Source organism: Eucyclogobius newberryi, unplaced genomic scaffold (genome assembly GCF_026437365.1).
Source record: "Eucyclogobius newberryi isolate DKJ021-1_F unplaced genomic scaffold, fEucNew1.0.hap1 SCAF_599, whole genome shotgun sequence".
NCBI lineage: Eukaryota > Metazoa > Chordata > Actinopteri > Gobiiformes > Gobiidae > Eucyclogobius > Eucyclogobius newberryi.
In genome coordinates, this window is record NW_027316277.1 from 1,757 (window position 1) to 22,818 (window position 21,062).

Here is a 21,062-nt window from a genome sequence, read left to right on the forward strand (position 1 = left end):
TGGTTTAGTCCTGGTTTAATCCTGGTTTAATCCTGGTTTAGTCCTGGTTTAGTCCTGGTTTAATCCTGGTTTAGTCCTGGTTTAATCCTGGTTTAATCCTGGTTTAGTCCTGGTTTAATCCTGGTTTAGTCCTGGTTTAATCCTGGTTTAATCCTGGTTTAGTCCTGGTTTAGTCCTGGTTTAATCCTGGTTTAGTCCTGGTTTAATCCTGGTTTAGTCCTGGTTTAGTCCTGGTGTAATCCTGGTTTAGTCCTGGTTTAGTCCTGGTTTAATCCTGGTTTAATCCTGGTTTAGTCCTGGTTTAGTCCTGGTTTAATCCTGGTTTAGTCCTGGTTTAATCCTGGTTTAATCCTGGTTTAGTCCTGGTTTAATCCTGGTTTAGTCCTGGTTTAATCCTGGTTTAATCCTGGTTTAGTCCTGGTTTAGTCCTGGTGTAATCCTGGTTTAGTCCTGGTTTAGTCCTGTCTCAGTTGAAGGTTCTGGCCCTGGACTCGGAGCTTCAGGTTCTTCTGGAGGATAAAGTTCAGTTCGACTCGGATCTTCCAGAGTTCAGGTAAAATCTCATGAGATCAAATATGTTCGTTCTCTTCGTCCTCTCGTCCTCTTTGTCCTCTTCGTCCTCTTTGTCCTCTTCGTTCTCTTCGTCCTTTCGTCCTCTTCGTCCTCTTCGTCCTCTCGTCCTCTTCGTCCTCTCGTCCTCTTTGTCCTCTTTGTCCTCTTTGTCCTCTTCGTCCTCTCGTCCTCTTCGTCCTCTCGTCCTCTTCGTCCTCTCGTCCTCTTTGTCCTCTTTGTCCTCTTCGTCCTCTCGTCCTCTTCGTCCTCTCGTCCTCTTCGTCCTCTTCGTCCTCCAGAGGGAGAGAACACGCAGTGAAGCGGGAGCTTTACAATTCTCTCAGAATGAAGAGAATAAAAGGAGGTGGAGCATCAGGACTTGGAGGACTCATGTCCCACTTATCGCTCAAGTCATGTGACACCCACCATCTTACACGTGCTTCACTCATGGTGCGGGTGTCATTGTTCATCACCGGTGTCATTGTTCATTGTGGGTTATGTTCACTCTCATGGTGCGGGTGTCATTGTTCATTGTGGGTTATGTTCACTCTCATGGTGCGGGTGTCATTGTTCATTGTGGGTTAAGTTCACTCTCATGGTGTGGGTGTCATTGTTCATTGTGGGTTAAATTCACTCTCATGGTGTGGGTGTCATTGTTCATTGTGGGTTAAGTTCACTCTCATGGTGTGGGTGTCATTGTTCATTGTGGGTTAAGTTCACGCAATGTGCGGGTGTCATTGTTCATTGTGGGTTAAGTTCACTCAATGTGCGGGTGTCATTGTTCATTGTGGGTTAAGTTCACTCTCATGGTGCGGGTGTCATTGTTCATTGTGGGTTAAGTTCACTCTCATGGTGCGGGTGTCATTGTTCATTGTGGGTTAAGTTCACGCTCGTGGTGTGGGTGTCATTGTGGGTTAAGTTCATTCTCATGGTGTGGGTGTCATTGTTCATTGTGGGTTAAGTTCACTCTCATGGTGCGGGTGTCATTGTTCATTGTGGGTTAAGTTCACTCTCATGGTGCGGGTGTCATTGTTCTTTGTGGGTTAAGTTCACTCTCAATGTGCGGGTGTCATTGTTCATTGTGGGTTAAGTTCACTCTCAATGTGCGGGTGTTATTGTTCATTGTGGGTTAAGTTCACCCTCATGGTGCGGGTGTCATTGTTCATTTTGGGTTAAGTTCACTCAATGTGCGGGTGTCATTGTTCATTGTGGGTTAAGTTCACTCTCAATGTGCGGGTGTCATTGTTCATTGTGGGTTAAGTTCACTCTCATGGTGCGGGTGTCATTATTCATTGTGGGTTAAGTTCACTCTCATGGTGCGGGTGTCATTGTTCATTGTGGGTTAAGTTCAGGTCCGAGTTGTTTTACAATGAGCTTTTCCTCAACGTCTTCTTCAGAAGCAGATTTGAGGATTTGACTGAATTTGGCGCAAATTCATCCGACGTCGCCATTTGACACACTTCACAGCTGAATGAAGACACCTGTAACAGCTGAATGAAGACACTTGCAGCAGCTGAATGAAGACACCTGTAACAGCTGAATGAAGACACCTGTAGCAGCTGAATGAAGACACCTGCAGCAGCTGAATGAAGACACCTGCAGCAGCTGAATGAAGACACCTGCAGCAGCTGAATGAAGACACCTGCAGCAGCTGAATGAAGACACCTGCAACAGCTGAATGAAGACACCTGCAGCAGCTGAATGAAGACACCTGCAGCAGCTGAATGAAGACACCTGCAACAGCTGAATGAAGACACCTGTAACAGCTGAATGAAGACACCTGTAGCAGCTGAATGAAGACACCTGCAGCAGCTGAATGAAGACACCTGCAGCAGCTGAATGAAGACACCTGCAGCAGCTGAATGAAGACACCTGCAGCAGCTGAATGAAGACACCTGCAACAGCTGAATGAAGACACCTGTAACAGCTGAATGAAGACACCTGTAACAGCTGAATGAAGACACCTGTAGCAGCTGAATGAAGACACCTGTAGCAGCTGAATGAAGACACCTGTAACAGCTGAATGAAGACACCTGCAGCAGCTGAATGAAGACACCTGTAGCAGCTGAATGAAGACACCTGTAGCAGCTGAATGAAGACACCTGCAGCAGCTGAATGAAGACACCTGTAGCAGCTGAATGAAGACACCTGTAGCAGCTGAATGAAGACACCTGTAGCAGCTGAATGAAGACACCTGTAGCAGCTGAATGAAGACACCTGCAGCAGCTGAATGAAGACACCTGCAGCAGCTGAATGAAGACACCTGCAGCAGCTGAATGAAGACACCTGTAGCAGCTGAATGAAGACACCTGTAGCAGCTGAATGAAGACACCTGCAGCAGCTGAATGAAGACACCTGCAGCAGCTGAATGAAGACACCTGCAGCAGCTGAATGAAGACACCTGCAGCAGCTGAATGAAGACACCTGCAGCAGCTGAATGATGACACCTGTAGCAGCTGAATGAAGACACCTGCAGCAGCTGAATGAAGACACCTGTAGCAGCTGAATGAAGACACCTGCAGCAGCTGAATGAAGACACCTGTAGCAGCTGAATGAAGACACCTGTAGCAGCTGAATGAAGACACCTGCAGCAGCTGAATGAAGACACCTGCAGCAGCTGAATGAAGACACCTGTAGCAGCTGAATGAAGACACCTGCAGCAGCTGAATGAAGACACCTGCAGCAGCTGAATGAAGACACCTGCAGCAGCTGATTGAAGACACCTGTAGCAGCTGAATGAAGACACCTGCAGCAGCTGAATGAAGACACCTGTAGCAGCTGAATGAAGACACCTGCAGCAGCTGAATGAAGACACCTGCAGCAGCTGAATGAAGACACCTGCAGCAGCTGAATGAAGACACCTGCAGCAGCTGAATGAAGACACCTGCAGCAGCTGCAGTGGTGCATCTTGGTACTTTGGGGCTCTAATCTTCAGCGCCCCAAACCCATAAAATTCCTCGACGATGATTGGCGGATGTGTATTCTTTTTTGCCTAGCAACAGGGCAGCCATTGGCTTAAATACAGCACAATGGGGCGGAGCCTCGGCAAGACGGCCCATTGGCTCCTGCACCAATGATAAACGTTCACGTTTTAAACGTGGAACTTGAAAGTGTAAATATGATTCTGGAGAGTTCTAAACATGAAGCAAAAGCATCAATAGCATCGAATTAACTCAGTTATTTTATCAAAATGAGAGATTATTTTAAAAATGAAATAAAATAAAAACAGGTCAGGTCAGGTCAGGTCAGGGGGGCGAGCCGCCACTGGTCAGGACTCTCAAGTTGTGTCTCACGTTGTGTCTCACGTCGTGTCTCTGGTCAGGACTCAGGGCGGAGTCCACATCCACTCGGACAGACTGACCGTCACGTCTCCTGTCCTCATGTGGATCAAGGTTCGGCAAGTCACTTTGTTTGTCCTTCACCTGCTCAATGCTGACTTCTCTCCTCCTCCTCCTCTCTCCTCTCTGTTCCTCCTCTCTCCTCTCTGTTCCTCCTCTCTCCTCTCTGTTCCTCCTCTCTCCTCTCTGTTCCTCCTCTCTCCTCTCTGTTCCTCCTCTCTGTTCCTCCTCTCTCCTCTGTGTTCCTCCTCTCTCCTCTCTGTTCCTCCTCTCTCCTCTGTGTTCCTCCTCTCTCCTCTGTGTTCCTCCTCTCTCCTCTGTGTTCCTCCTCTCTCCTCTGTGTTCCTCCTCTCTCCTCTCTGTTCCTCCTCAGGCTCTGGATAAACTGTTGACCAGAATGAAGTCTTGTGGCTTTGACTTCTCCAGAGTGAAGGCGCTTTCAGGCAGTGGACAGGTGAAAACACCCTCTGGTTTAGGCCTGGTTTAGGCCTGGTTTAGTCCTGGTTTAGTCCTGGTTTAGTCCTGGTCTAGGCCTGGTTTAGTCCTGGTCTAGGCCTGGTTTAGGCCTGGTTTAGTCCTGGTTTAGGCCTGGTTTAGGCCTGGTCTAGGCCTGGTTTAGTCCTGGTTTAGTCCTGGTCTAGGCCTGGTTTAGGCCTGGTTTAGGCCTGGTTTAGCCCTGGTTTAGTCCTGGTTTGAAGCTCTTCTCTTTGCCTCCTGCAGCAGCACGGCAGTGTGTTCTGGAGGAAAGGAGCCGCTCAGACCCTCAGGAGTCTGGACCCAGACTTGGACCTTTCTCAGAACCTCCAGGTTTGAATCATGATTCAGGTTTAGACCTTGTTCAGACCTGGTTTAGACCTGGTTTAGACCTGGTTTAGACCTGGTTTAGACCTGGTTTGGACCTGGTTCATATCTGGTTTAGACCTGGTTCAGACCTGGTTCAGACCTGGTTCAGACCTGGTTCAGACCTGGTTCAGACCTGGTTCAGACCTGGTTCAGACCTGGTTTAGACCTGGTTTAGACCTAGTTCACATCTGGTTTAGACCTGGTTCTGGTCTCTGTCTCTCAGGACAGCTTCTCGGTGCAGGACAGTCCTGTCTGGATGGACTCCAGCTGCAGGCCTCAGTGTGATGCTCTGGAGCGAGCAGCAGGAGGCGCTCTCACTCTGGCTCAGATCACCGGCTCCAGGGCCTACGAGGTCCGACCAATCAGAACCCTCGTCCTGACCATCATAATCATAATCAACTCATGAAATATTATCATAAAAGAGTTTTAAATGTGTTTCTGGACTTTTGTCTCTGCAGCGTTTCACTGGAAATCAGATCTGCAAAGTCTTCCAGACGCGTCCAGAGGAGTTCAAGCTGACCGAGGTGAAGCTCCGCCCCCTCCAGGCGTTTGAACCACACGTGAAGCTCCGCCCCCTCCAGGCGTTTGAACCACACCTGAAGCTCCGCCCCCTCCAGGCGTTTGAACCACACCTGAAGCTCCGCCCCCTCCAGGCGTTTGAACCACACCTGAAGCTCCGCCCCCTCCAGGCGTTTGAACCACACGTGAAGCTCCGCCCCCTCCAGGCGTTTGAACCACACCTGAAGCTCCGCCCCCTCCAGGCGTTTGAGCCACACGTGAAGCTCCGCCCCCTCCAGGCGTTTGAACCACACGTGAAGCTCCGCCCCCTCCAGACGTTTGAGCCACACGTGAAGCTCCGCCCCCTCCAGGCGTTTGAACCACACGTGAAGCTCCGCCCCCTCCAGACGTTTGAGCCACACGTGAAGCTCCGCCCCCTCCAGACGTTTGAGCCACACGTGAAGCTCCGCCCCCTCCAGGCGTTTGAGCCACACGTGAAGCTCCGCCCCCTCCAGGCGTTTGAACCACACCTGAAGCTCCGCCCCCTCCAGGCGTTTGAACCACACCTGAAGCTCCGCCCCCTCCAGGCGTTTGAGCCACACGTGAAGCTCCGCCCCCTCCAGGCGTTTGAACCACACGTGAAGCTCCGCCCCCTCCAGACGTTTGAGCCACACGTGAAGCTCCGCCCCCTCCAGGCGTTTGAACCACACGTGAAGCTCCGCCCCCTCCAGACGTTTGAGCCACACGTGAAGCTCCGCCCCCTCCAGACGTTTGAGCCACACGTGAAGCTCCGCCCCCTCCAGGCGTTTGAGCCACACGTGAAGCTCCGCCCCCTCCAGGCGTTTGAACCACACCTGAAGCTCCGCCCCCTCCAGGCGTTTGAACCACACCTGAAGCTCCGCCCCCTCCAGGCGTTTGAACCACACGTGAAGCTCCGCCCCCTCCAGGCGTTTGAACCACACCTGAAGCTCCGCCCCCTCCAGGCGTTTGAGCCACACGTGAAGCTCCGCCCCCTCCAGGCGTTTGAACCACACGTGAAGCTCCGCCCCCTCCAGACGTTTGAGCCACACGTGAAGCTCCGCCCCCTCCAGGCGTTTGAACCACACGTGAAGCTCCGCCCCCTCCAGACGTTTGAGCCACACGTGAAGCTCCGCCCCCTCCAGACGTTTGAGCCACACGTGAAGCTCCGCCCCCTCCAGGCGTTTGAGCCACACGTGAAGCTCCGCCCCCTCCAGGCGTTTGAGCCACACGTGAAGCTCCGCCCCCTCCAGGCGTTTGAACCACACGTGAAGCTCCTCCCCCTCCAGACGTTTGAGCCACACGTGAAGCTCCGCCCCCTCCAGACGTTTCAACCACACGTGAAGCTCCGCCCCCTCCAGACGTTTGAGCCACACGTGAAGCTCCGCCCCCTCCAGACGTTTGAGCCACACGTGAAGCTCCGCCCCCTCCAGACGTTTGAGCCACACGTGAAGCTCCGCCCCCTCCAGGCGTTTGAGCCACACGTGAAGCTCCGCCCCCTCCAGGCGTTTGAGCCACACGTGAAGCTCCGCCCCCTCCAGGCGTTTGAACCACACGTGAAGCTCCGCCCCCTCCAGGCGTTTGAACCACACGTGAAGCTCCGCCCCCTCCAGGCGTTTGAACCACACGTGAAGCTCCTCCCCCTCCAGACGTTTGAGCCACACGTGAAGCTCCGCCCCCTCCAGGCGTTTGAACCACACGTGAAGCTCCGCCCCCTCCAGACGTTTCAACCACACGTGAAGCTCCTCCCCCTCCAGGCGTTTGAACCACACGTGAAGCTCCTCCCCCTCCAGACGTTTGAGCCACACGTGAAGCTCCGCCCCCTCCAGGCGTTTGAACCACACGTGAAGCTCCGCCCCCTCCAGACGTTTCAACCACACGTGAAGCTCCTCCCCCTCCAGACGTTTGAGCCACACGTGAAGCTCCGCCCCCTCCAGGCGTTTGAACCACACGTGAAGCTCCTCCCCCTCCAGACGTTTGAGCCACACGTGAAGCTCCGCCCCCTCCAGACATTTGAACCACACGTGAAGCTCCGCCCCCTCCAGACGTTTGAACCACACGTGAAGCTCCGCCCCCTCCAGGCGTTTGAACCACACGTGAAGCTCCTCCCCCTCCAGACGTTTGAGCCACACGTGAAGCTCCGCCCCCTCCAGGCGTTTGAACCACACGTGAAGCTCCGCCCCCTCCAGGCGTTTGAACCACACGTGAAGCTCCTCCCCCTCCAGACATTTGAACCACACGTGAAGCTCCGCCCCCTCCAGGCGTTTCAACCACACGTGAAGCTCCGCCCCCTCCAGGCGTTTGAACCACACGTGAAGCTCCTCCCCCTCCAGACATTTGAACCACACGTGAAGCTCCGCCCCCTCCAGGCGTTTGAACCACACGTGAAGCTCCTCCCCCTCCAGACGTTTGAGCCACACGTGAAGCTCCGCCCCCTCCAGGCGTTTGAGCCACACGTGAAGCTCCGCCCCCTCCAGGCGTTTGAACCACACGTGAAGCTCCGCCCCCTCCAGGCGTTTGAACCACACGTGAAGCTCCGCCCCCTCCAGGCGTTTGAACCACATGTGAAGCTCCTCCCCCTCCAGGCGTTTGAACCACACGTGAAGCTCCGCCCCCTCCAGGCGTTTGAACCACACGTGAAGCTCCGCCCCCTCCAGGCGTTTGATGTTTGTGCAAATAGTTATAGATATGTAAATGTTCCTGACTTTCAGGAGGTTAAAGGTGGAATGGACAATTATTTTCAGCAATTTTTTTTTCTCATATTTCCTCGTGGCTTGGATAAATCATTTGTCCTGCCACGTATCAATCATAAAACGCATCTACCGCTCACCTGCAGCCGTGTCAGGTTCGTCCCCACGTTTCCGCGTGCCTAAGCGCATGGATCTATCATAATATAGTTCCCTCAGTGTACGGGGCAAAATGAAGACGGAGAAAGACAGTTCGAGCTGACGCAGAAGTGGACAGAAATCTACGGGAGACGAGAGATGCGATGCGCTCCGTTGCGCTAATAAACAAACGCACGTGTGTGTTGTATCAGTCCACACAGGGGAGTGCGCATGCGCACTTCCACCTGCACTCTCAAATCGCCGAAAAATCGTCCATACCGCCTTTAATTTAGTCTGTTTATGTAAATATGTAAAGAAGCGTTTACCTCACCGTAAACGAGACTATTGTTGTTGTTGTTGTTTTTACCACAGAGGATTTCGTTGGTCAGCAGTTTCGCCGCGTCTCTGTTCCTCGGACGATTCGCTCCCATCGACCTCAGCGACGGTATCACAACTTTACACACACTTTACACACATTTTACACACAGACTTTACACACACTTTATACACTTTACACTCTACACCATTTACACACACACTTTACACAGACTTTACAAACACTTTACACACATTTTACACACACTTAACACACTTTACACTCACTTAACACACACTTTACACACACTTTATACACTTTACACTCACTTTACACAGACTTTACACACACTTTATACACTTTATACTCTACACCATTTACACACACACTTTACACAGACTTTACAAACACTTTACACACATTTTACACACACTTAACACACTTTACACACACTTAACACACACTTTACACACACTTTATACACTTTACACTCACTTTACACAGACTTTACACACACTTTATACACTTTACACTATACACCATTTACACACACACTTTACACAGACTTTACAAACACTTTACACTACACCATTTACACACACACTTTACACAGACTTTACAAACACTTTACACTCTACACCATTTACACACACACTTTACACAGACTTAACACACACTTTACACACACTTTATACACTTTACACTCACTTTACACAGACTTTACACACATTTTACACACACTTATCACAGACTTTACACACATTTTATACACTTTACACAGACTTTACACAGACTTTACACACTTTACACAGACTTTACACACATTTTATACACTTTACACTCACTTTACACAGACTTTACACACATTTCATACACTTTACACTCACTTTACACAGACTTTACACACATTTTATACACTTTACACTCACTTTACATAGACTTTACATAGACTTTACACAGACTTTACACAGACTTTACACACTTATCACAGACTTTACACAGACTTTACACAGACTTTACACAGACTTTACACAGACTTTACACAGACTTTACACAGACTTTACACACACTTTACACACATTTTACACACACTTTACACACACTTATCACAGACTTTACACACATTTTTTACACTTTACACTCACTTTACACAGACTTTACACAGACTTTACACACTTATCACAGACTTTACACACATTTTATACACTTTACACTCACTTTACACACACTTTATACACTTTACACTCACTTTACACAGACTTTACACACATTTTATACACTTTACACTCACTTTACATAGACTTTACACAGACTTTACACAGACTTTACACACTTATCACAGACTTTACACAGACTTTACACACACTTTACACACACTTTACACACACTTTACACACACTTTACACACACTTTACACACATTTTACACAGACTTTACACACTTATCACAGACTTTACACACACTTTATACACTTTACACTCACTTTACACAGACTTTACACACATTTTATACACTTTACACTCACTTTACACAGACTTTACACACATTTTATACACTTTACACTCACTTTACATAGACTTTACACAGACTTTACACACTTATCACAGACTTTACACAGACTTTACACAGACTTTACACAGACTTTACACAGACTTTACACAGACTTTACACAGACTTTACACAGACTTTACACAGACTTTACACACACTTTACACACACTTATCACAGACTTTACACACATTTTATACACTTTACACTCACTTTACGCAGACTTTACACAGACTTTACACACTTATCACAGACTTTACACACACTTTATACACTTTACACTCACTTTACACAGACTTTACACACATTTTATACACTTTACACTCACTTTACACAGACTTTACACCCATTTTATACACTTTACACTCACTTTACACAGACTTTACACACATTTTATACACTTTACACTCACTTTACATAGACTTTACACAGACTTTACACACTTATCACAGACTTTACACAGACTTTACACAGACTTTACACAGACTTTACACACATTTTACACAGACTTTACACACTTATCACAGACTTTACACACACTTTATACACTTTACACTCACTTTACACAGACTTTACACACATTTTATACACTTTACACAGACTTTACACAGACTTTACACAGACTTTACACAGACTTTACACACTTATCACAGACTTTACACAGACTTTACACAGACTTTACACAGACTTTACACAGACTTTACACACATTTTACACACACTTTACACACATTTTATACACTTTACACTCACTTTACACAGACTTAACACAGACTTTACACACTTATCACAGACTTGACACAGACTTTACACACTTTACACAGACTTTACACACACTTTACACACACACTTTACACAGACTTTACACACACTCTACACACACTTTACACACACACTTTACACACACACTTTACACACACACTTTACACACACTTTATACACTTTACACTCACTTTACACACACTTTACACACATTTTACACAAACTTTACACACATTTTATACACTTTACACTCACTTTACACAGACTTAACACAGACTTTACACACTTATCACAGACTTTACACACACTTTATACACTTTACACTCACTTTACACAGACTTTACACACACTTTATACACTTTACACTATACACCATTTACACACACACTTTACACAGACTTTACAAACACTTTACACTACACCATTTACACACACACTTTACACAGACTTTACAAACACTTTACACTCTACACCATTTACACACACACTTTACACAGACTTAACACACACTTTACACACACTTTATACACTTTACACTCACTTTACACAGACTTTACACACATTTTACACACACTTATCACAGACTTTACACACATTTTATACACTTTACACAGACTTTACACAGACTTTACACACTTTACACAGACTTTACACACATTTTATACACTTTACACTCACTTTACACAGACTTTACACACATTTCATACACTTTACACTCACTTTACACAGACTTTACACACATTTTATACACTTTACACTCACTTTACATAGACTTTACATAGACTTTACACAGACTTTACACAGACTTTACACACTTATCACAGACTTTACACAGACTTTACACAGACTTTACACAGACTTTACACAGACTTTACACAGACTTTACACAGACTTTACACACACTTTACACACATTTTACACACACTTTACACACACTTATCACAGACTTTACACACATTTTTTACACTTTACACTCACTTTACACAGACTTTACACAGACTTTACACACTTATCACAGACTTTACACACATTTTATACACTTTACACTCACTTTACACACACTTTATACACTTTACACTCACTTTACACAGACTTTACACACATTTTATACACTTTACACTCACTTTACATAGACTTTACACAGACTTTACACAGACTTTACACACTTATCACAGACTTTACACAGACTTTACACACACTTTACACACACTTTACACACACTTTACACACACTTTACACACACTTTACACACATTTTACACAGACTTTACACACTTATCACAGACTTTACACACACTTTATACACTTTACACTCACTTTACACAGACTTTACACACATTTTATACACTTTACACTCACTTTACACAGACTTTACACACATTTTATACACTTTACACTCACTTTACATAGACTTTACACAGACTTTACACACTTATCACAGACTTTACACAGACTTTACACAGACTTTACACAGACTTTACACAGACTTTACACAGACTTTACACAGACTTTACACAGACTTTACACACACTTTACACACACTTATCACAGACTTTACACACATTTTATACACTTTACACTCACTTTACGCAGACTTTACACAGACTTTACACACTTATCACAGACTTTACACACACTTTATACACTTTACACTCACTTTACACAGACTTTACACACATTTTATACACTTTACACTCACTTTACACAGACTTTACACCCATTTTATACACTTTACACTCACTTTACACAGACTTTACACACATTTTATACACTTTACACTCACTTTACATAGACTTTACACAGACTTTACACACTTATCACAGACTTTACACAGACTTTACACAGACTTTACACAGACTTTACACACATTTTACACAGACTTTACACACTTATCACAGACTTTACACACACTTTATACACTTTACACTCACTTTACACAGACTTTACACACATTTTATACACTTTACACAGACTTTACACAGACTTTACACAGACTTTACACAGACTTTACACACTTATCACAGACTTTACACAGACTTTACACAGACTTTACACAGACTTTACACAGACTTTACACACATTTTACACACACTTTACACACATTTTATACACTTTACACTCACTTTACACAGACTTAACACAGACTTTACACACTTATCACAGACTTGACACAGACTTTACACACTTTACACAGACTTTACACACACTTTACACACACACTTTACACAGACTTTACACACACTCTACACACACTTTACACACACACTTTACACACACACTTTACACACACACTTTACACACACTTTATACACTTTACACTCACTTTACACACACTTTACACACATTTTACACAAACTTTACACACATTTTATACACTTTACACTCACTTTACACAGACTTAACACAGACTTTACACACTTATCACAGACTTTACACAGACTTTACACACTTTACACAGACTTTACACAGACTTTACACACACACTTTACACAGACTTTACACACACTCTACACACACTTTACACACACACTTTACACACACTTTATACACTTTACACTCACTTTACACACACTTTACACACATTTTACACAAACTTTACACACACACTTTACATACATTTTATACACTTTACAACTTTACACTCACTTTACACAGACTTTACACAGACTTTACACAGACTTTACACAGACTTTACACAGACTTTACACACTTATCACAGACTTTACAGACTTTACAGACTTTACACAGACTTTACACACACACTTTACACACACACTTTACACACACTTTACACACACTTTATACACTTTACACTCACTTTACACAGACTTTACACACACACTTTACACAGACTTTACACACACTTTATACACTTTACACTCACTTTACACCGTTAACACACACACTTTACACTCACTTTACACCGTTAACACACACACTTTACACACACTTTACACACACTTTACACACACTTTACACACACACTTTACATACATTTTATACACTTTACAACTTTACACTCACTTTACACAGACTTTACACAGACTTTACACAGACTTTACACAGACTTTACACACTTATCACAGACTTTACACAGACTTTACACAGACTTTACACACACACTTTACACACACACTTTACACACACTTTACACACACTTTATACACTTTACACTCACTTTACACAGCCTTAACAACACACTTTACACAGACTTTACACACACTTTATACACTTTACACTCACTTTACACCGTTAACACACACACTTTACACTCACTTTACACCGTTAACACACATACTTTACACACACTTTACACCGTTAACACACACACTTTACACACACTTTACACAGACTTTACACAGACTTTACCCAGACTTTACACTCACTTTACACTCACTTTACACAGACTTTACACACATTTTACACACTTTACACACACTTTGCACACACTTTACACTCACTTTACACCATTTACACACAGACTTTACACACACTTTACACAAACCTTACACACACACACTTTACACACACACACTTTACACACACTTTATAGAAACCTTACACACACTTCACACACACACACTTTACACACACTTTATACACACACACTTTACACACGCACACGCACACTACACACACTTTACACACACTTTACACACGCACACACACACACTTTACACACGCACACTCACACTACACACACACTTTACACACGCACACACACACACTTTACACACACACGCACACTACACATACTTTACACACACACGCACACTACACATACTTTCTGGTCTTTGTTTCAGGATGTGGGATGAACCTGTTGGACCTCTCTCAGAGCGACTGGTCTGAGCTCTGTTTAAACGCCTGTGCTCCAGGACTCCGCCCCCTGCTGGCCGCGCCCGTGCCCTCCTCCTCAGTCCTGGTGAGAACGACATGTTTCAACTGGTTCACTTTGGATTAGTCGGAATCCAGATGATTGGACGAGAGGGAACGCAAGCGGCACAAAGCTCCGTGTTTCCACTGATGCTAACGACTATGTGGAGCCTTAGCAACACAAAGCTAGCAAAGCGCATTAGCAACAAATGTTTCCTGTTTATGGCACGGCACTCGCTTTGTCAAGAGCCACAATCTGATATTTCCAGGTCATAATGCGTCTGACGTTAGCATTAGCATTAGCATGACATAACGAGAGGTTCAAACGCGGCGTAGAGGCTTTAGCCACGCCCCTCACATGCAGAGAAGTCAAAGAAATGAGGCAAAACTGTTCCTGTGCACGCTAGCTTTAGCCACGCCCCTCACACACACGCTAGCTTTAGCCACGCCCCTCACACGCATTAGCTTTAGCCACGCCCCTCACACGCACTAGCTTTAGCCACGCCCCTCACACGCACTAGCTTTAGCCAGGCCCCTCACACACTCTAGCTTTAGCCACTCCCCTCACACACTCTAGCTTTAGCCACTCCCCTCACACACTCTAGCTTTAGCCACGCCCCTCACACACACTAGCTTTAGCCAGGCCCCTCACACACTCTAGCTTTAGCCACGCCCCTCACACACGCTAGCTTTAGCCACGCCCCTCACACACGCTAGCTTTAGCCACGCCCCTCACACACGCTAGCTTTAGCCACGCCCCTCACACACGCTAGCTTTAGCCACGCCCCTCACACGCACTAGCTTTAGCCACGCCCCTCACAGACTCTAGCTTTAGCCAGGCCCCTCACACACTCTAGCTTTAGCCACGCCCCTCACACACACTAGCTTTAGCCAGGCCCCTCACACACTCTAGCTTTAGCCACGCCCCTCACACACGCTAGCTTTAGCCACGCCCCTCACACACGCTAGCTTTAGCCACGCCCCTCACACACGCTAGCTTTAGCCACGCCCCTCACACGCGCTAGCTTTAGCCACGCCCCTCACAGACTCTAGCTTTAGCCAGGCCCCTCACACACTCTAGCTTTAGCCAGGCCCCTCACACACACTAGCTTTAGCCACGCCCCTCACACACACTAGCTTTAGCCACGCCCCTCACACACTCTAGCTTTAGCCACGCCCCTCACAAACTCTAGCTTTAGCCACGCCCCTCACACACACTAGCTTTAGCCAGGCCCCTCACACACACACGCTAGCTTTAGCCACGCCCCTCACACACCCTAGATTGAGCCACGCCCCTCACACACGCTAGCTTTAGCCACGCCCCTCACACACGCTAGCTTTAGCCACGCCCCTCACACACGCTAGCTTTAGCCACGCCCCTCACACACACTAGCTTTAGCCACGCCCCTCACACACACTAGCTTTAGCCACGCCCCTCACACACACTAGCTTTAGCCACGCCCCTCACACACACACTAGCTTTAGCCACGCCCCTCACAGACTCTAGCTTTAGCCAGGCCCCTCACACACTCTAGCTTTAGCCACGCCCCTCACACACACTAGCTTTAGCCACGCCCCTCACACACTCTAGCTTTAGCCACGCCCCTCACAAACTCTAGCTTTAGCCACGCCCCTCACACACACTAGCTTTAGCCAGGCCCCTCACACACACGCTAGCTTTAGCCACGCCCCTCACACACCCTAGATTGAGCCACGCCCCTCACACACGCTAGCTTTAGCCACGCCCCTCACACACGCTAGCTTTAGCCACGCCCCTCACACACACTAGCTTTAGCCACGCCCCTCACACACTCTAGCTTGAGCCATGCCCCTCACACACTCTAGCTTTAGCCACGCCCCTCACACACTCTAGCTTTAGCCACGCCCCTCACACACACTAGCTTTAGCCACGCCCCTCACACACTCTAGCTTTAGCCAGGCCCCTCACACACTCTAGCTTTAGCCACGCCCTTCACACACACGCTAGCTTTAGCCACGCCCCTCACACACTCTAGCTTTAGCCACGCCCCTCACACACACTAGCTTTAGCCACGCCCCTCACACACTGGGATCACTAAACGTCTCTTTTGTGACTCGCTCACATCGACTTCAGGAGGATTTCGATGTGATTTATGAAGAAAACTAGAGTTACAAACCGGTTTTAGGAGAAGTATGTTGAGGTGAAACGTGTCTAAATACTCAGGAATACTCATGATAATCTTCTTCTTCTGTGTTCAGGGGCCATTACAATCTTCTTCTTCTGTGTTCAGGGGCCATTACAATCTTCTTCTTCTATGTTCAGGGGCCCGTTTGCTCGTATCTGGTCACACGTTTTGGCTTCTCGGAGCGCTGCAGCGTCGTGGCTTTTACCGGAGACAATCCTGGTAAATCCTTCAAAACATCTATTTTTATTGACCAGGACTAAACCAGGACTAAACCAGGACTAAACCAGGACTAAACCAGGACTAAACCAGGTCTAAACCAGGTCTAAACCAGGTCTAAACCAGGTCTAAACCAGGACTAAATCAGGACTAAATCAGGACTAAACCAGGACTAAACCAGGACTAAACCAGGACTAAACCAGGACTAAACCAGGACTAAACCAGGTCTTGTGTTCATGTTTCAGCGTCTCTGGCTGGGATGAGGCTGAAACCTGGAGACATTGCAGTGAGTTTGAGTTTTATTTTTAAGTTTTATGATCCAGGTCTTGGCCACATGTTTTATAATTTTATTTGTCAAACGTGTTGTTGTTGATGTTGTTGATGATATGACTTGATGAGGTGTTCACTCACATAGTTAACATGTCGCTTAAATCTGGAACATTCCCAATGTCTTTGAAAACTGCGGTCATAAAGCCTCTCCTAAAGAAGAGCAGTCTTGATGCCGCAGTACTGAGACATTACCGGCCCATTTCTAATCTGCCATTTTGGGGCAAAGTCCTTGAAAAGGTTGTTTACCAACAGCTCACAGATTTCCTCTTAATAAACAACTCATTTGATGTTTTTCAGTCAGGTTTTAGACCTCATCACAGCACTGAGACTGCTCTTGTCAAGGTGACAAATGACATCCGCCTTAACACTGACACGCGCAAAGCCTCAGTCTTAATTCTGTTAGATCTGATGCTGCTTTTGACACTGTCGATCATGGGATCCTCTTACAGAGACTAGAGGACTGGGTGGGCATCACTGGCACTGCCCTAAACTGGTTAAGGCCCTATCTGGAAGACAGGAAGTACTTTGTTGAAATTGGTAGCTGTGTCTCAGACCACATGACCCTGACCTGTGGAGTGCCCCAAGGGTCAGTCCTGGGTCCCCTTCTGTTCAACCTCTACATGCTGCCGTTAGGTCAGTTGATACGCAGTGAAAATGTGTCCTATCACAATTATGCAGATGACACTCAGATCTATGTTTCACTATCGGCAGGTGACTATGGACCAGTAGATTCACTCTGTCACTGCATCCAACAGATCAGTTTGTGGATGCAAAACAACTTTCTCCAGCTGAACTCAGACAAGACTGAAACAATCGTTTTTGGCCCACAGAAACAAAGAGAAAGTGTTAGCGGTCACCTCCAGAGTCTCGCTCTAAAACCTACAAACCAAATTAGAAATCTGGGGGTAATAATGGACTCAGACTTGAACTTTAACAGCCACGTCAAATCAATAACATCAGCAGCTTTTTACCATCTAAAAAACATTGCCAAAATCAAAAATATAGTGTCAAAACCAGATTTAGAGAGACTTATCCATGTGTTTGTCTCCAGTAGATTAGACTACTGTAACGGCCTGCTCACTGGTCTCTCCAAACGAGCTGTAAAACAGCTGCAGTACATCCAGAACGCTGCTGCCCGGGTCCTGACTAGAACCAGGAAGTACCGTCACATTAGTCCTGACTAGAACCAGGAAGTACCATCACATTAGTCCTGACTAGAACCAGGAAGTACCATCACATTAGTCCTGACTAGAACCAGGAAGTACCATCACATTAGTCCTGACTAGAACCAGGAAGTACCATCACATTAGTCCTGACTAGAACCAGGAAGTACCATCACATTAGTCCTGTTCTCAGGTCTCTGCACTGCCCCCTGTGGCTCAGAGAATAGACTTTAAAGCAGCTCTGCTTGTGTACAAGTCTCTCCATGGCCTAGCACCAAAGTACATCTTGGATATGTTAGTGCCATATGAACCATCTCGGACTCTGAGGACCTCAGGGACCGGCCTCCTGCTGGTGCCAGAGTCAGGACTAAACATGGACCGGCCTCCTGCTGGTGCCAGAGTCAGGACTAAACATGGACCGGCCTCCTGCTGGTGCCAGAGTCAGGACAAAACATGGACCGGCCTCCTGCTGGTGCCAGAGTCAGGACAAAACATGGGGAATCTGCGTTTCAGTTTTATGCAGCTAAAATCTGATAAGATAAGATATTCCTTTATTGTCCCACATGGGGAAATTTCATTGTTGCAACGCAGGAAGATACAGAGGTAGATACCGAAGAACAGATTTAGGAACTTATAGGAAGTCTGAAAAACACTTTCAGTAGAAGATCTCCTATAAACAAAAACTCCCATAGACAAATAAATAAATACATAAAAACCATTGCATGTGATCACGACAGTAATTGCACATGAATATGTGTCACGACAGCACATAGATTGCACATGAATTTCACAGTAATTGCACATATGACGGAATTGCACATGGTTAGGTCAGTATTGTGAGTGTTCAGGACTAACAGTGTTTGTTATAAAGTCTGACAGCAGCAGGAAGGAAAGACCTGCGAAACCTTTCCTTCACACAGCGAGGGTGGATCAGTCTCACTGAAGCTGCTCTCCAGAGCGGACAGAGTGTCCTGCAGGGGGCGACACTCATGGTCCAGCATAGATGTGAATCTAGCCAGGACCCTTCTGTCCCCCACCTCCTGCACCGAGTCCAGAGCACAGCCCAGGACGGAGCTGGAATTCTTGATGACTTTGTCCAGCCTCTTCCTCTCCCTCTCTGCGATGCTGCTGCTCCAGCAGGCCACACCATACAGGAGGGCTGATGCCACCACAGAGTCATAGAAGGTCTTCAGGAGTGGCCCTGTCACTCCAAAAGACCTGAGTCTCCTCAGGAGGTAAAGCCGACTCTGGCTCTTCCTGTACAGTGCGTCTGTGTTATGAGTCCAGTCCAGTTTGTGGTTCAGATGAACACCCAGGTACTTGTATGAGTCACTCTCTCAATGTCCCGTCCCTGGATGTTCACTGGTGAGGGGGCAGTGGGGTGGCGTCTGCGGAAATCCACAACCATCTCCTTGGTCTTCCCCACGCTGATGAGGAGGTGGTTCCGCTGACACCAGTCCACAAAGTCCTGCGCCAGTCCTCTGTACTCCGCGTCATCGTCGTCCGTGATGAGTCCGATGATGGCAGAGTCGTCAGAGAACTTCTGCTGGACACAGCTGTCCGTGTCAGACACACAATCCCGTGCTCTCACAAACTGGGGTCGGTCTGTGAGGTAGTCCAGGATCCACTCTGCAGGTCATACTCCACACCAGCCGTCTCCAGCTTGTCCCTCAGGAGCAGCGGCTGGATGGTGTTGAAGGTGCTGGAAAGATCGAAGAACAGAATCCTCACAGAGCTGCCAGGCTTCTCCAAGTGAGAGAGAGAGCGGTGCAGCAGGAGATGACGGCGTCCTCCACTCCGATGCCAGGCCGATATGCAAACTGCAGCGGGTCCATGGCTGAGCTCACGGTGGAGCGGAGGTGGTCCAGGACTAGCCGCTCCAGTGTATTCATCAGGTGGGACGTGAGAGCCACTGGCCTGAAGCTGTTGAGGTCTTTGGGGCGCGGTGTCTTAGGCACAGGTACCAGACAGGAGGTCTTCCAGACCTCTGGTACCACCCTCAGCTTCAGGCTCATGTTGAAGACATGCTCCATAACTCCACACAGTTCATCTGCGCAGGACTTAAGGAGCCTGGGGCTGATGCCATCAGGTCCTGCTGCCTTCCTCACTTTAATCCTCTTCAGCTCACTCCTCACCTGTGCTGCTGTAACAGTCAGTGGTTGGCAGGGGGGCCGTGTGCTGGGGGGATGGGTGAGTCCAGGCGAAGTGGGGAGCTGATGGTCCGGGGCAGATACGCGAAGAGGAACAGATGCAGGGCATTGTCCAGCTGTGGAAGAGGGAGCATGCAGCTGTGCAGGGGGAGGGGCGGGTGACCGATCAAACCTCAAGAAGTGAGCATTTAAATCATTCACCCACTGTAGATCCCCCTCTGTCTGGGCAGGGGGGATTTTGAAGCCCGAGATGGTTTTCAGGCTCCTCCACACTCCCTGAATGTTCTTCTGCTGCAGCTGCTCCTCCATCCTCCTCTTGTAGCCGGCCTCAGCCTGCCTGATCTTCCTCCTCGGCTCTTTCTGCACAGTCCTCAGCTCCTCCTTGTTCCCTGACCTGAAGGCTCTCTTCTTCTCCATCAGCAGAGCTTTCAGTTCACGGTTAATCTATGGCTTGTTGTTTGGAAAAC

At 47.2% G+C, this 21,062-nt stretch overlaps 1 protein-coding gene across 1 annotated transcript in view; it reads left to right on the plus strand.

Annotated features, from left to right (window-relative positions):
- The first annotated feature begins 465 nt into the window (after window positions 1-465).
- The window catches only part of xylb (xylulokinase homolog (H. influenzae)), a 28,420-nt gene continuing 7,823 nt past the window's right edge, over window positions 466-21,062 (plus strand). The window contains exons 1-10 of the mRNA XM_072432367.1: window positions 466-553; window positions 3,875-3,944; window positions 4,264-4,344; window positions 4,611-4,697; window positions 4,957-5,085; window positions 5,192-5,257; window positions 8,447-8,519; window positions 14,502-14,620; window positions 16,874-16,955; window positions 17,198-17,238. Coding sequence (XP_072288468.1) covers window positions 3,933-3,944; window positions 4,264-4,344; window positions 4,611-4,697; window positions 4,957-5,085; window positions 5,192-5,257; window positions 8,447-8,519; window positions 14,502-14,620; window positions 16,874-16,955; window positions 17,198-17,238 — 690 coding nt within the window. The 5' untranslated portion in view covers window positions 466-553; window positions 3,875-3,932. The remainder of the gene's footprint in view (window positions 554-3,874; window positions 3,945-4,263; window positions 4,345-4,610; window positions 4,698-4,956; window positions 5,086-5,191; window positions 5,258-8,446; window positions 8,520-14,501; window positions 14,621-16,873; window positions 16,956-17,197; window positions 17,239-21,062) is intronic.